Source organism: Crocodylus siamensis, chromosome 15, assembly GCF_052110815.1.
Source record: "Crocodylus siamensis isolate JL-2025a chromosome 15, ASM5211081v1, whole genome shotgun sequence".
Lineage (NCBI taxonomy): Eukaryota > Metazoa > Chordata > Crocodylia > Crocodylidae > Crocodylus > Crocodylus siamensis.
The window spans coordinates 5,302,679-5,317,129 of record NC_143409.1 but is presented as its reverse complement, the minus strand read 5'-3'; the positions used below and the strand labels follow the sequence as shown (position 1 = coordinate 5,317,129).

Genomic DNA, 14,451 nt, shown 5'->3' with positions numbered 1-14,451 from the left:
ATCAGATGCTAGGTGAGCTAGCTGTTGCTCATGAAAGCTTGTGCATCTCTGATTGAACTAATCTGTAAGGTACATCCTGACCCCAATGGCAGCACTGGTGGCTGATGAGGTAGGGAAGACCTTCAAAAGCCTAGAAAGGCACAAGGGGCCCAGTTCCCACCAGCTGGCCATGTGAAACTGGTGCTGCACTATTTTTGCCTTTCAAAAAACTCCCTACACTTCCTGAGACAGAGCAGACTGCCTGTAGCTGATTGTGGATGAGATAACCCTTGAAGTCTCTGCCACGATTCTGTGGTCCTAAGCCTGGTGGGTGAAATGTTTCAATGGGAAGGGGCTGTGAGTTCCAGGAATCCCTTGGGAGGTCAGGCAGGGAGATAAATGGAAAACCATTTCCTCCTGTTTCTTAAGTCATTTTAATGTGATTTTGGTGCCCAGGGGAGTGAAGCCCTGAGGGCATTAGCAAGACCCAGCAACAGTGTAGAAAGCTTCTGACCAAGGTTTATCAATGGGACTTTGTCCTGACATCCTGATGTGCCTTGGAAATTGGGAGCTATGAACTGCAGCATGCTGCATGTGCCCAAAAGGTCAGGAAATACCAAGCACAGCCAGTGCACACAGCACCCCACGTCTGTACACGTAACTTCCTGATGGCCTGCCTGACCAGCCAATTTGCCACTCAAACACAGATGCAGCTGCTGCTTGGGCCTTTGACAATCTGCCCCACCAGTTTCATTTGTGTTAACAGGTGTGTGGCATTCTGCTCTGGGTACTCAGCTGAAAACCATGTCTAGCTGGCTGCAAGGCTGCAAACATATAAGACATGGTTGTAAGGAAATGTCCATAGCTGCTTCCTGGGCATGATTCTGCCAGCCCTTCTCCAACACACCCTTTTTCCATGCCGCTGTTCCCACCTTTACACTGAATGGTCCAGTAAAGGAACTCGCTCAGGTTAGGCTGAAATGTCTGATTGGTTCAAGTGCAGCACCTGTTGTAATTTCTGAGCATCCTCTCACTGGGAACACACTTCATCCTGCACTGGTATTGATGGAGTCCTAGCTCACGATGATGCATTTAGTGCGAATGTCTACCTGGGTGGCAAACATGGGTCCCGTCCCTTTAGACCAGACACACAACAGCACACGCTGGAGAGAAGATGAGTGATCAGCCTGAATCACTGCCAGCTTCAAAGATGTTTACAACCTACATCCATTCTAGGAAACCTCCTCAAAGCTGAACTGTTACTAGCAGATGTCTGTTTCCACCAGGAATTGCCAAGGAAACGAAAGAAAAAAGGTAAATGGAGAAATGCTGCTACTTACTTTGCTCACACTGTTTGCCCGTAAATCCAGTTCTGCAAGTGCACTGCCCAGTGATGTGGTCACAATCCGCTCCATTCTGACACTGGCAGACATTGGCACAGTTTTTTCCATAAAAGGCTGCTGGACAACCTGTCACAAATCAGAACAAGGAAAGGCAAGGAGATACACTGGAACCTTATTGCAGCAGCATTAAAAATACAAGACATAGAAGACTTCAAGTTATACGTGCCCTCAGCCTCTGTACATTCATTTTTTATTTGATGATCAAAATGCAGAAAAGATTCTACAACTTCCTTGAAGAAGCTTTTCTTACATCTTTCTAAATGACCTCTTAATTGTCTGAAAGGAAACACTTGACCTGCCTATATAAGCTGTACTTTCAAGGAGCCAGAGATTATGGTTACAGAAAAAAGCTGTCTTAAAGGCGGCAGGGCAATGAATTATTGGGGAAAAAAAGTGTCTGCCCGAGTGTATTCTACACTTCTGTGTTCTTTTTTGTAGGGCCCTGCACAAGGCTACAAAATGTGGTCTCAGAAGGAAAAGAAGCCTCCTGTGCTTTTTCTAGACCAAGCCCTTGATGCCGAGGTGTAGAGGTTTATGTACAACTTGTACAAATATAAAAAGGAATAAAAAACCCTACATGGTTGGTTCCCCTTCAGTAAGCACCTCCAGTATCTTCAGGACCGATTTCCCCATAAAGTGATTCTCTACCCAGGGCTGCAATACCATGAACACACACAAGGCAGCAGCACACACTTTGACAGATTCACCCACTGTAGAATAAAGTTTCTAAACGGCTTACGCTGAGTACAGTAGAGCCCAGTCCAACCATGAGTACATCTACATTCTCCATCATGAGGACTGCACATTGCTCCATTGTGGCAGCTGCATGTATGAAAGCAATCTGGACCCCAAAACCCAACGGGACATGCTACAAAACAAAGAGAGATCACAATCAACACCCCAACCAAACAGAAGCTTGTCAACTAAGTTTGTTAAGCAGTGACAACGGCAGTGCTTGCCAGCTCTTATACAGGGTCCTGCAATCATTTGTACTGTCAGGGGGACTCTATACCTGTGTAGAGAGTCCCCCTGTCACCACTGAAGTGCCATACTTCACCCATGAAAATTACTCTACAGGACTGGGTCTTTGACTCATAGGTGGGCTGTCTATGTAGTAACCCAGACAGCATTAAATCACAGAAACATAGAAAATGAGGGCTGGAAGGGACCTCAGGAGGTCGCATCTAGTCCAGCCCCCTGCTCAAAGCAGGACCAGCCCCACCTAGATCATCCCAGCCAACCTCTGAAGATGGAGAGTCCACCACCTCTCTGGGTAACTTGTTCCAGCGTTTACTACCCTCCTTGTGACAAAATTCTTCCTCATATCTAACCTATACTTCCCTTGCTGCAACTTGAAACCATTGCTCTTTGTTCTGTCTGCCAGCACTGAGAACAGTCCAGATCCATCTCTTTTGAACCCCCCTGCAGGCTGTTGAAGACTGCTATTCAATCCCCCCTTGGTCTTCTGTTCTCCAGACTACATCAGCCTAGTTCCCTCAGCCTATCCTCACCAGTCATGTCGCCCAGCCCCATCACTATTTTTGTTGCCCTCATCTGGACTCTCTCCAATTTGTCCACATCCGTTCTGTAGTGGAGGGTGACACAAACCTGGACACAGGACTCCAGGTGTGGCCTCACCAGTGCTGAGTAGAGGGGAAGAATCACTGCCCTCCATCTGCTGGGAATGCTCCTACCAGTGCAGCCCAGGATGCCACTAGCTTTCTTGGTAACAAAGGCACACTTCTGGCTCCTATTCAGTTTATTGTCCACTGTAACCCCCAGGTCCTTTTCTGCAGAGCTGCTGCCCAGCCACTCAGCCCCCAGCCTGTACTTGTGCATGGGATTGTTCCATCCTAAGTGCAGGACTTTGCACTTGGCCGTGTCCTCACTGGATTTCTTTTGGCCCAATCCTCCAATTTGTCTAGGTCCCATCCCTACCCTCCAGAGTATCTATTAGTCCCCCCAGGATGGTGTCATATGCAAACTTGCTGCGGGTGCGCTCTATACCACCTTCCACATCGTTGATGAAGACACTGAACAAAACCGGCCCCAGGACTGACCCTGGGGCACTCCACTTGATACTGGCTGCCAACTAAACATTGAGCTATTGATTACTCTCCTCTGAGCCCAATGCTCCAGCGAGTTTTCTATCCACTTTACAATTCATTCATCCAGCCTGTACTTCCTTAGCTTGCCTGCCAGAATGGTGTGAGACACCGTATCAAAAGCCTTGCTAAAATCCAGGTACCCCATGTCCCCTGGTCTCCCCGCATCCACAGAGCCGGTCCTCTTGCCACAGAAGGCAATCAGGTTGGTCAGGCCTGACTTGCCCCTGGTGAATCCCTGCCAACTGCTCCTAATCACCTTCTTCTCCTCCAAGTGCTCAGAAATGGATTCCTTGAGGATCTGCTCCATGATTTTTCCAGGGACTGATTGGTCTGTAGTTCGCTCAATTCTCCTTTTTCCCTTTCTAAATTATGGGCTCTATGTTTGCCCTTTTCCAGTCATCTGGGACCTCTTCTGAAAGCCACGAGTTTTCAAAGATGATGGCCAATAGCTCTGCAATCACATCAGCCAACTCCATCAGTACCCTCAGGTGCATCCCATCTGGCCTGATGGACTTTCATAGGTTTCATAGACATTAGGGCTGGAAGGGACCTCGGGAGATCAAGTCCAGCCCCCTGCCGGAAGGGCAGGAAGTCTGCTGGGGTCATAGGATCCCAGCAAGATAAGCATCCAATTTACTCTTGAAGGTGTTCAATGTAGGTGCTTGAACCACCTCCGGTGGCAGGCTGTTCCAGACCTTGGGGGCTCGGACAGTAAAGAAATTCTTCCTTATGTCCAGCCTGAAACGGTCTTGCAGGAGTTTGTGACCGTTCGACCTCGTCATCCTTTGGGGTGCTCCGGTGAACAAACGTTCCCCCAGATCCTGGTGGTCACCCCTGATAAACTTATAGGTGGCCATCAGATCACCCCGAGCCTGCGCTTTTCCAGGCTAAAGAGTCCCATGGCTCTCAGCCTGTCGTCGTAAGATCTGTTTTCCTGACCTCTGATCATGCGCGTGGCTCTCCTCTGCATTCTCTCAAGCTTCTCCACATCCTTTTTGAATTGTGGGGCCCAAAACTGGACACAGTACTCCAGCTGTGGCCTCACCAAGGCCGAGTACAAGGGGAGAATGACGTCCCAGGATTTGCAAGCCAGCGTTTTGGTCACTTTACTAGCTGCAGCATCGCATTGCAGGCTCATGTTCATCTTGCGGTCAATGACGACCCCCAAGTCCCTTTCATCTGTAGTGCTAGCCAGCGTAGCACTGCCGAGCCTATAAGGATGTTGCAGGTTTTTCTTCCCAAGGTGGAGGACCTTGCATTTTTCGGTGAACACCATCAGGTTCTCATCCACCCATTTGCTGAGCCTGTCCAGGATGTTGGCATTGGCCAGTCCATTAAGGATGGCATCTTTAATAAACTTTTCTAAGATCTTCCCCAGGACAGAAGTCAGGCTGATGAGCCTATAGTTAGCTGGATCCACTTTCCTCCCTTTCTTGAAGATAGGCACCACATTGGCCTTCTTCCGGTCTTTGGGCACTTCACCAGAGCGCCAGGAGCTCTCAAAGACCTGTGCCAGGGGCTGGGCTATGATGCTCGCCAGCTCCTTGAGTACCTTGGGTGTAGATTGTCAGGGCCGGCTGACTTGAAGGTATCCAGCCTCTCAAGGTGTTCCTTCATGCAGTCAGCATTGATGGAGGGGAGGGGATCTCCCTCACCCGGACCTCCCTGTCCCGTAGCGGGCATGGGCGTCCCATGGGACTGAGGAAAGACCGACGCAAAGTACCCATTTAATAGGTTGGCTTTTGCTGGGCATCAGTTGTCAGCTGTCCCATCTGGTTCAGGAGGGGTCCAATGTTGCCCTTGCTTTTCCTCTGGCTCCCCACATACCTGAAAAAGGACTTTTTATTGTCCTTGATGCTCAAAGCTAGTTGGAGTTTAGCTGCAGCCTTGGCTTTCCTGGTTTGCTCCCTGCAGGACCGGACCAGTGCAGAATAATCCTCCTTGGAGGTGAATCCTGTCTTCCATCCTTTGTAGGCCTTTCTTTTTAGCCTTAGGAAGTCTGCTAGATCTCTGGAGAGCCAGGGGGGCTGCTGTGCCCTCTTGCTGCCTTTCCTCCAAGATGGAATAGCCTTAGCTTGTGCATTGAGGATTGCTCCCTCGAGGAGTAACCACTCTTCCTGAACTGCCCTCCCCTGTGGTCGTGGTCCCTTAGGGCCTCACTGACAAGCCTCCTGAGCTTGTCAAAGTCGGCTTTCCTGAAGTCAAGGACTTCCGTGTTACTGACTGACTTGTCAGCTTTACGGCAGATGGTGAAGGTGATCAGCTCGTGGTCGCTGTCACCCAGCTTCCCATCAATCACTGGGTCGCCGATTAGGTCATCCCCCGTAGCCAGTACCAGGTCGAGCAGCGCTTTCCCTCTCATTGGCCCGTAGACTTCTTGAGTCAGGTAGAGGTCATCCACGCATGAAAGGAAGCTTTGCGACCACTCGGTTTTTGCTGAGTGATCCTCCCACGAGATGTCCGGGTAATTGAAGTCACCCATGACAACCGTGGTCCTGGAGCATGTGGCCTCAGCCAGTTCCCGGGCGAACTACTGGTCAAGCTCTTGACTTTGGGTGGGAGGTCGTAGTAGACTCCCACCATTGTCCTCTGTGCCGTGTTCCCCACGGATTTTAACCCAGAGGGTCTCCAGTTGTCCACTCTGGTCACCAACATCAGCTTGCAGGGAGGCGTAGCTTTCCTTAACATAGAGAGCTACACCCCCGCCCCTTTTATCTACTTGATCCCTCCTGTACAGGGTATAGCCATCTACATCCGTGGTCCAGTCATGGGTGGAGTCCCACCAGGTCTCCGTTATCCCTATGACATTGTAATTATTTGCGTTAAGCTGGAGGACAAGTTCCTCCTGCTTATTTCCCAAGCTCCTGGCATTTGTGTACAGGCAGGCAAGTGTCCCCTTTAGGGTTCTTGCCTTGCCCACAGATTGAACCAGGGCTGGGGCAGGGGTGGGCTCCCTTAAGTGCCTTGGCCTGCTGGCTTCACAAGGGTTGCTCAGCGGGCCAGCAGAGGTGGTAGTCCCCCCTGAGAAGACCCTCCTCCCCAGTGGAGAAAGGTGGAGGCCATCTCTTCCCAGCAGCTCGCTGCCTCTCTTGCCCAAGAGTGGACTGTGGTCATGGAAGCCAAAGCCTTCCCAATGGCACCAGCTCTGCAGTCTTTGGTTGACTTGCACATGTCCAGCCTTTCTAAGTAGTCCCTAATCTGTTCTTTCACCACTGAGGGCTGCTCACCTCCTCCCCGAACCATGGTGCCCGGTGCAGTAGTCTGGGAGCTGACCTTGCCTGCGAAGACTGAGGCAAAAAAGGCCTCAGCCTTTTCTACATCCTCTGTCACCAGGTTGTCGCCCCCATTCAGTAAGGGACCCACACTTCCCCTGATCCTCCTCTCGCTACCGACATACTTGTATAACCCTTCTTGTTCCCCTTCACATCCCTTGCTAGCTGCAACTCCAAGTGCGCTTTGGCCTTCCTGACTTCATCCCTGCATGCCCCAGCAACGCTCTTATATTCTTCCCTAGTTATTTGTCCAAGTTTCCCCTTCTTACAAGCTTCCTTTATGTGATTTAGTTTACTGAAGAGTTCCCTGCTAAGCCAAGCTGGTCTTCTGCCATACTTGCTAGTCTTCCTGCGCATTGGGATGGTTTGTTCCTGCACTCTCAGTAAGACTTCTCTGAAGTACAACCAGCTCTCCTGGACTCCTCTGGCTTCCCAGGGGATCCTGCCCATGAGTTCCCTGAGTGAGTCGAAGTCTGCTTTTCTGAAGTCCACGGTCCTTACTCTGCTGCTCTCCTTCTTTCCTCTCCTCAGGATCCTGGTTGCTCATGGTTGCTGCTGCCCAAGTTGCCATCTACTCCTACATTCCCCACCAATTCTTCCCTGTTTGTGAGCAGGAGGTCAAGCAGAGCATGGCCCCTCGTTGGCCGCTCCAGCCCTTGCACCAGGACATTGTCCCCCACACTCTCCAAAAACTTCCTGGATCGCCTGTGCACTGCTGTGTTGCCCTCCCAGCAGATGTCAGGGTGATTGAAATCCCCCACGAGAACCAGGGCCTGTGGCTGGGAAACATCTACTAGGTGTTTGAAGAAAGTCTCATCCACCACTTCCTCCTGGTCTGGTGGTTTATAGCAGACCCTACCACGACATCACCCTTGTTGCTCTCCCCTCTGACCCTAACCAAGAGACTCAACAGGCCTATCTCCAATTTCTCACTGCAGCTCTGAGGGATCATATGCAGCTCCTCCTCCTCTTCTCCCCTGCCTGTCCTTCCTGAACCATTTGTGCCCATCCATGACAGTGCTCCAGCCATGCAAGCTCCCACCAACCCTCTGTTATTCCAATCATGTCATGGCTCCGTGATAGAGCAAGGACTTCCAGTTCCTTCTGCTTGTTTCCCAGGCTCGGTGCATTCGTGTGCAGGCACCTGAGCTAACTAGTCGATTGCCCTGATTGTTCTATTCATTCTTACTGCCTTGGTGGCATTATCTGCAGAGTCAATTTAGATGGGTTTTTAAGACATGAAAGTAATTTAATTTTCCTTACTGAAGTAGTTTGAACTAGAGAGCACTATTCGCATTGTGAAAATAATGCAAAGGACCTTTAATATCACTGCAAATTTAAAACCACACAATCAGATTATTTACATTGATGAGGACTCATAGCTGAATTAAGATCTTCAAGTCTGGTACATATTTCAAAAGGTGCTATCTTAATACTTCTTTCAAAGTTGACATAAAGTTCTCATGTCCAAGATATAGCTGGACTAACTTCCAGAATTGTTAGTGCCAGGTGTGACCATCCTAAATGATAAAGTGCATCAGTGAAGCACCTATATTCTGGATGGTTTTTAAAAAAGAATCACTTTCTATGGTTTCATGTTGAACAAATCAATTTATAAGGCAAAACATAGTTTATACGAAACTTAAATATAGAGAGTGAATATTTCCATTGGACTTGTATGAGAAGGAAATACAGTCCATTTTAGTGTTTGGGGTACTCAGTTTGTGACCAGAGGACCTGGTAGATGCTTCAGGGTATAGACAGAGGTCATTAGGTATTTTAGTTTAAAGTGAGGCAGAAGGTGGGTGAGTGTGGCACCTCAGAAACTAAGCAGTTCAGAAAAGCATGAGCTTTTGTAAGTAGATGCTAGGAATAAACTAGATATATGGGTATATGAAGTAAGCCATATATCCTATACATATATCTTTGTGTGCTAGCTGAGTATGAAATACCTTTGGCTCCAGCTCTGTAGGTAAATGCTCATTCCTAGCATGTGACAGATGTAAGTCAGTCTGGACATGCAGAGAAATCTTTGCCATGGGCTGAATCCTAGGAAAGGTCATGGAGCTTGTAGATGTGAGTTGAGATGGGATTAGGTCCAAAGCAGGCACCCTAGAACCAGAGGTGAGCCCTTCTGGCTACACTGACTTTGCACAAGGGTATTAACAAGATTCCCTAACTTCTCTAGAGCTGGCATCAAGAAGTCCCAGTCATCTCCTTTGTAGCTCCCCCTCTCACCCACAGGACCCTTGGTGTTTGGCAGGGCCAATCTAGGGAAAGCGATACAGGCCCTGGAACATGTGTCTACTAGGGCTGTGCGAAGCTTCAGTCACTGATTTGCTTCGGACACTGATTTAATTTGGACGAGATTCAGCCTAATTTGGCAGCGGAATCTCTGAATCCTAATCAAATCGGGACACCCATTAATCTCTCCGAATCGAATCAGAAGCCTCCAAATCAATTCAGAGAGATTCGACAATTCAGCCGTAGACACAGCTTTATATGTTTTTTCTACGTACCTCGAGATACCAGGCGTGGCTCATGAACGCTGAGATGGTGGGTGGACGGAGCGTCTCATGGGAGCGCAGGGGTCCCCCCCGCATGTACTGCTGGTCCACTTCCGGGTCCACCACTGAGTGTGCAGGGGACCCCCCGCCCCCTGGCTCAGCTACTAGTGCCTCCTGGGTCTCGGGGAGCATGCAGGGTCCTCCCTGTGGCCGATCACCAAGCTGGGAGGTGCAGGGGGTGGGGATCCCCTGCACGCTTGGCAGCAGACCTGGAAATACTTCCGGTCCACTTCTGAGTCTGCTGCTGAGTGCATAGGGGACACTCCCATGCTCCCGTGGGACACTCCATCTGCCCCACCATCTCAGCGTTCATGAGCTGCACCTGGTACCTCAAGGTACGTAGAAAAAACATATAAATCTATGTCTATGGCCAAATCGCTGATTCTCTGAATCAGAATCGAATCTTCAGATTCAGCCGAATTGAATCAGGACACTGATCTGAATCAGTGAATTGAATCACTCTCCCCCAAATCAGGCCGAATCCGAATCCAAATCCAATACTGCCCACTTCGCACACCCCTATTGTCTATCCAGCACTGGTTGGCACTGGGCTACGGTCATGTCAGTAGCCTTCACACTTTCTCCAGGAAGGGGCAACCCTGAGGAAACTGGCAGAATCATGGCAGTACACTTTGCAAGGTAGTTAGCCACACTAGCCTGAAGTCAGTGAGAAGGCAGGGTAGATGCACAGTTTTATAGATTAACTAAATGTGATATATACAGGGAGTACAAACTTTTGTGAACCCAAGTTTACTTCAATATGCTTTGTCAGTCCAAAGCATGAAGTAGCTCGGACCATCTTCCTCCTGCCTCAACAGGAACTTGCTGCTGCAGAACTGGTCAGTCTTTCTGGCAACCAGTGAGGACTCCATTTTTCCCCAAGGTTAACAGAAACTAACAGTAATGTCCCAATTACATGGCTAAATATAATGAGCAATTGGTGGAACTGGTTTTTTTGAGTGACAGCAATATTCTGTCTGTGGAAGACACACAATAAAAGCAAAATTACAGCTGTCTGTTTTTATCCGATTCCTACTTTATCACTGCAAGTTTAATATATTTTACTATGAATGCCGTCTAATATGCTAGTTGTATCCTGAATATGAAGTAACATTTTTGAATGATAGGATATTGTTTCCCTCTGTGATCTATCTTCAATTAAGGAACGCTTTCAGGAAATGACACGTTGGGATTGCCAATGCCAATCTTTTTACCTGGGCAATTTTCAAAAAGATACCATGTCTCCTTCCAAACCCACACTGACTTTTACAATTAAATTAAATTTAATAGAAATATATCATCTTCTTAATTTCTCAACTGTATGTGTCTGGGCCAGAAAAACATTTACTGGTTAATAATTTCTAATGTAAGAACTGAAAGAAAGTGATTTAAAAAAAGGAACTTCAACTAGAAATTAAAAGGCAGTGCAGATCTTTCTTCTCCGATAAGAGCTGGTGACCTCACTTTACTGTAATAGAAGATAGTAGCTGCCTGTGCAAATTCCAAATGCAGAAACTAATTCAGGCCAAAGCTAACATAGATTAATTAAAAGAAATAAGCTATAAAGAGAGTGAAGCACTGGCTGCACTAACACTTTAGGGAATTCCCTGGAAATTGATCATTTTGTCCTTAATTTTAAAGCATTAAAAGGCTCAAAAGGAAAAAATGGTATTTTTAATTGCAAATGAAACAGTGGAGAATATCTTGCTTACTCTGAGAGCAGTCTTTGCCTATCCAACCTGGAAAGCACTGACAAGATCCATCAATAGGGTTGCAAGTCCCGTTGTTGGTACACTGACAGATTTCAGCACAGTTCTTCCCATATTTTCCACTGGAACACACTGTGGAAATACAAGACAGTTGATGCAAGCCGTTCAGTATGAGCATTAGGAAGTGACAGGAATTGGCATCTATAATAATATTTTGCCTACGTGACAAACAGCTTCAGCGACATAGGTAAAACTCATGCTGAAAAACCTAAAAGGCAGAAGCAAATAGGTTAAATGGACACTTGTCAGTGATGGCTTAGATAGGGATGATCTCTCCTTGAGTAGGGGGGCTGGCCTAGATGACCTTCCAAGGCCCCTTCCCATCCCACTTCCCTGTGATTCTAAATCCATTTTGGTTGGTAACATTTTTATCGTTCAAGGAAATAAATGTTTCTGATTGAAAATATGGTACCTGGTACAGTTACAAGTAATTGCTAAGATCACAGAAACTGAAAATTAGAGAAAGAATGGGAAGGATGCAGCTTGAGGCATGTTGGTACCAGGACAATAAGTTGAAGGAGCTCAGAGCAGAGCAGTAAATAGCACAATGATTCTCAAATAGGGTGCCAGGGGATTGCCTGAATGGTGCTGCAAGGTGTGAGCCTTGTGAGGCATGAAGTGGATAACTTAGAAGATCAAGGGACAAAGATAAAGGCAGGAACGTTTTAGCGGAAAATAATGTCCTTCCTGGTGGTGGGTGGCAAAACAGTGGGAAGCAGCCAAGGAGATGACCATACTTATTTGCACTGATATCCGAGAACATGGAGTAAGGATCGCTGGAAGCCACGTTAAGGAGCTAACCACACCTCCCCGGCATCTGCTGCAAGTGTTCTGTGATGAAACACCAAAAAGGAGCATAGCACCATAGGCAAGTAGGTTGGAAGGGTCATCCAGTGCACCTTTTTGCTCACGGCAGGCTCATCCATGACTAAACCAGCCCAGCCAAGGGTCTGTCTAACATAGGATCAGAGGAAAGTAGGGCTGGAAGAAGAGCAACAGGACACATCTTACATAGAGCACTTGAAGTTACTGACTATAACAGGATCAGGCCTTAGGAGCAGTTATATGACTCCTGACCTGCTACAGCTCCTAGGGTACCCTCCATTTCCTCCTTCCCGGCACGCCTTTCTTGTAACAATTGGATTATGAAAAGAAAGGATGCCCAAGGGTCCTAGCATGGGCCCTCATCCATCCTTCAGCTAGCAGTCCCCTCCTGGATCGCATTGGTCCCAATCCTGCCCTCAAGTGTTAAGTGGGCCTTCTTGGCCTGTTAGTGCCCCCTTGTTGCCTTAAGAGCTGAATTAGTTGCCTGCTTCCACGCATTCAGTAAGGCCCATGCCTTGCAGATGTCACTGTCAGGCCCCTCCGGGCCTCCACACCCTTGTTGAGGACTCGGGCTTCCTGGCTTCCACCCCTTCCTTCTCCCCAGGTCCACAGTCCAGACCCAGGCCCAGGCCCAGGCCCATTGTTCTGGACTTCAGATCCTGGGACCGAGCCTCTGTCTCACCCCTCTTGGGCTCTGAGCCCTTAGTTCTAGCTCCTGCCCCCCTTGGGCTTTGGGCCCCCGGCTGTGGTTTCTGCCTCTGTTGGGCTACGGCCCTAGCCTCTCAGCTTGAGGCCATTTCTATTGGCTGTCTTAGTCTAGGCTTTAACACTCTAGGCTTCTGCTTGCCTGTCTCTTAAGCCTGGTCCCTTGCAGGACTGGAAATGACATGGGCCCCTTGGGCGCCACAGTGGTCTCCTCATCACCCCTTCTAGCCACAGCCGGTCCACCGGTATAAACTAGAACATACACACAAGCCCACTGGCCAGATAACAAAACTCTTCCCCATTCTAGGTCTTAGCTTGCCTGCAGGCCATAAGCTCCTTACTTGCAGTTTCCAGGGCAGCTCAAGTTTCAGTCAGTTGTTCTCCCATAGCCCTCTGGTTCAGGAGCTCCTCTCTGTACTGCCTGCAGGGCCAAACTGACCATCTTCCTTCAGGCACTGACCGTATGTGCCTCCTAAGCCCTGCCCCTTCCGGTTAGGTGGCTCCCCAGCCACCCACAGGGGTTTCCCTTTTGTGCCTGACAGCTAGCCCCCAGGGCAGCTTATGGCTGCTACACTTACTGCCTTAGCAATGTCCTTACTGCTCAAGCAGGGCTCTGCCCTACCATATTACTGCTGGGCAGCTAGCCCTGCAATAGGCACTAGCAGCCTATGAGTCCCTGGCTGCCTTCTCCTCTGCAGCTAGTCCGTAATATGCAGTCCCCCCACTCTCTATTCTAGGGGCATCCCTGCTGCTGCCTCTACCAAAAAGTAACGGGAACCTCTGACTCCCTGTTACACTGGTCCATCAATTTTCTGTGCTTGTCTGCTTAACAAGCCCAAGAATGGGATATTGTACCCAAATGAGGCCTATGACGACTTTTTTATACCTTGTCATTTATGTTAAGGTAAAAGGGTAATACGCACTGTCATTATCCCTCAGAATGCCAGCATCTCGTACTGTGGCCATGACAGCTTGCAAGCATCTTGTCTAGAATATGCTATCCTCCTTTACCCAGATCCTGGCCACAAAGCTAATTCAGACACATGAAAAAACCTAAAGTTCTTTCCAGGGTATATAAGTCTGATGTGGCGATAATGTTACATTAGACCCTGCAAACCTCAACATGATATCAGTAGTAACTATGTGATAGCAACAGCAAATTCTGCTCAGAGATCTGATCCCACGTGGTGATATGGACAGGGATGTTGTGAGCCATGCTCCGAAATCTTTTAGACACATTTGAAAATCTCCCCTTAGTGACTCAGTTCAACAGGGGGTGGGGGAAAGCTCCCAGGAATCTGCAGAATCAGGCCCTAGGTGCATAATGAAAAGAGATGGCGACTCTTTGAGCCCAAATATTTGCATCATATAAGCCTAGCCCTAGAGAAAGACAACTGCTATGATGAAGGACATGCCTTGCTGCTGAAAATTAAGCTCATCTCAATCAGCACCCACCTACTGATTCATCCATCTCCAGTGACTCCATCACTGGAATAACTGAGTGCTACCATTGCACTAAAACCAAAAAATAACAACCATGTCTATCAATGGGTTGTAACAGAAGTATATATGCCTGCATGTGCTTTTCTAAAACAGATACTGTGCAATTTAAAACAAACAAAACTATTCTTGAGCCCTGCCCCGTGATGGTGTAAAAGGCTATGTCTGAATGTTCTCTGGGGAAATCTCATAACAATATAGGCACACTGGCATAAAGGTAATAGATAGGTGTATCTTCAACCTCCCACCAAATTATAGGAAATCTTTAACATTAAAATTGATGGAAAGCTCTGCTCGGTAATACTCAGTAATTGTATTATTCT

At 48.1% G+C, this 14,451-nt stretch overlaps 1 protein-coding gene across 8 annotated transcripts in view; it reads right to left on the bottom strand.

Moving 5' to 3' along the window:
- The window catches only part of MEGF11 (multiple EGF like domains 11), a 416,852-nt gene that overhangs the window by 41,653 nt on the left and 360,748 nt on the right, over positions 1-14,451 (bottom strand). For all 8 annotated transcript variants that reach the window (XM_090028981.1, XM_090028982.1, XM_090028984.1 and 5 more), the window contains 3 exons: positions 11,042-11,170; positions 2,122-2,250; positions 1,320-1,448 (listed from right to left, as the gene is read on the bottom strand). In XM_090028981.1, the coding sequence (XP_089885107.1) occupies positions 1,320-1,448; positions 2,122-2,250; positions 11,042-11,170 (387 nt within the window). The remainder of the gene's footprint in view (positions 1-1,319; positions 1,449-2,121; positions 2,251-11,041; positions 11,171-14,451) is intronic.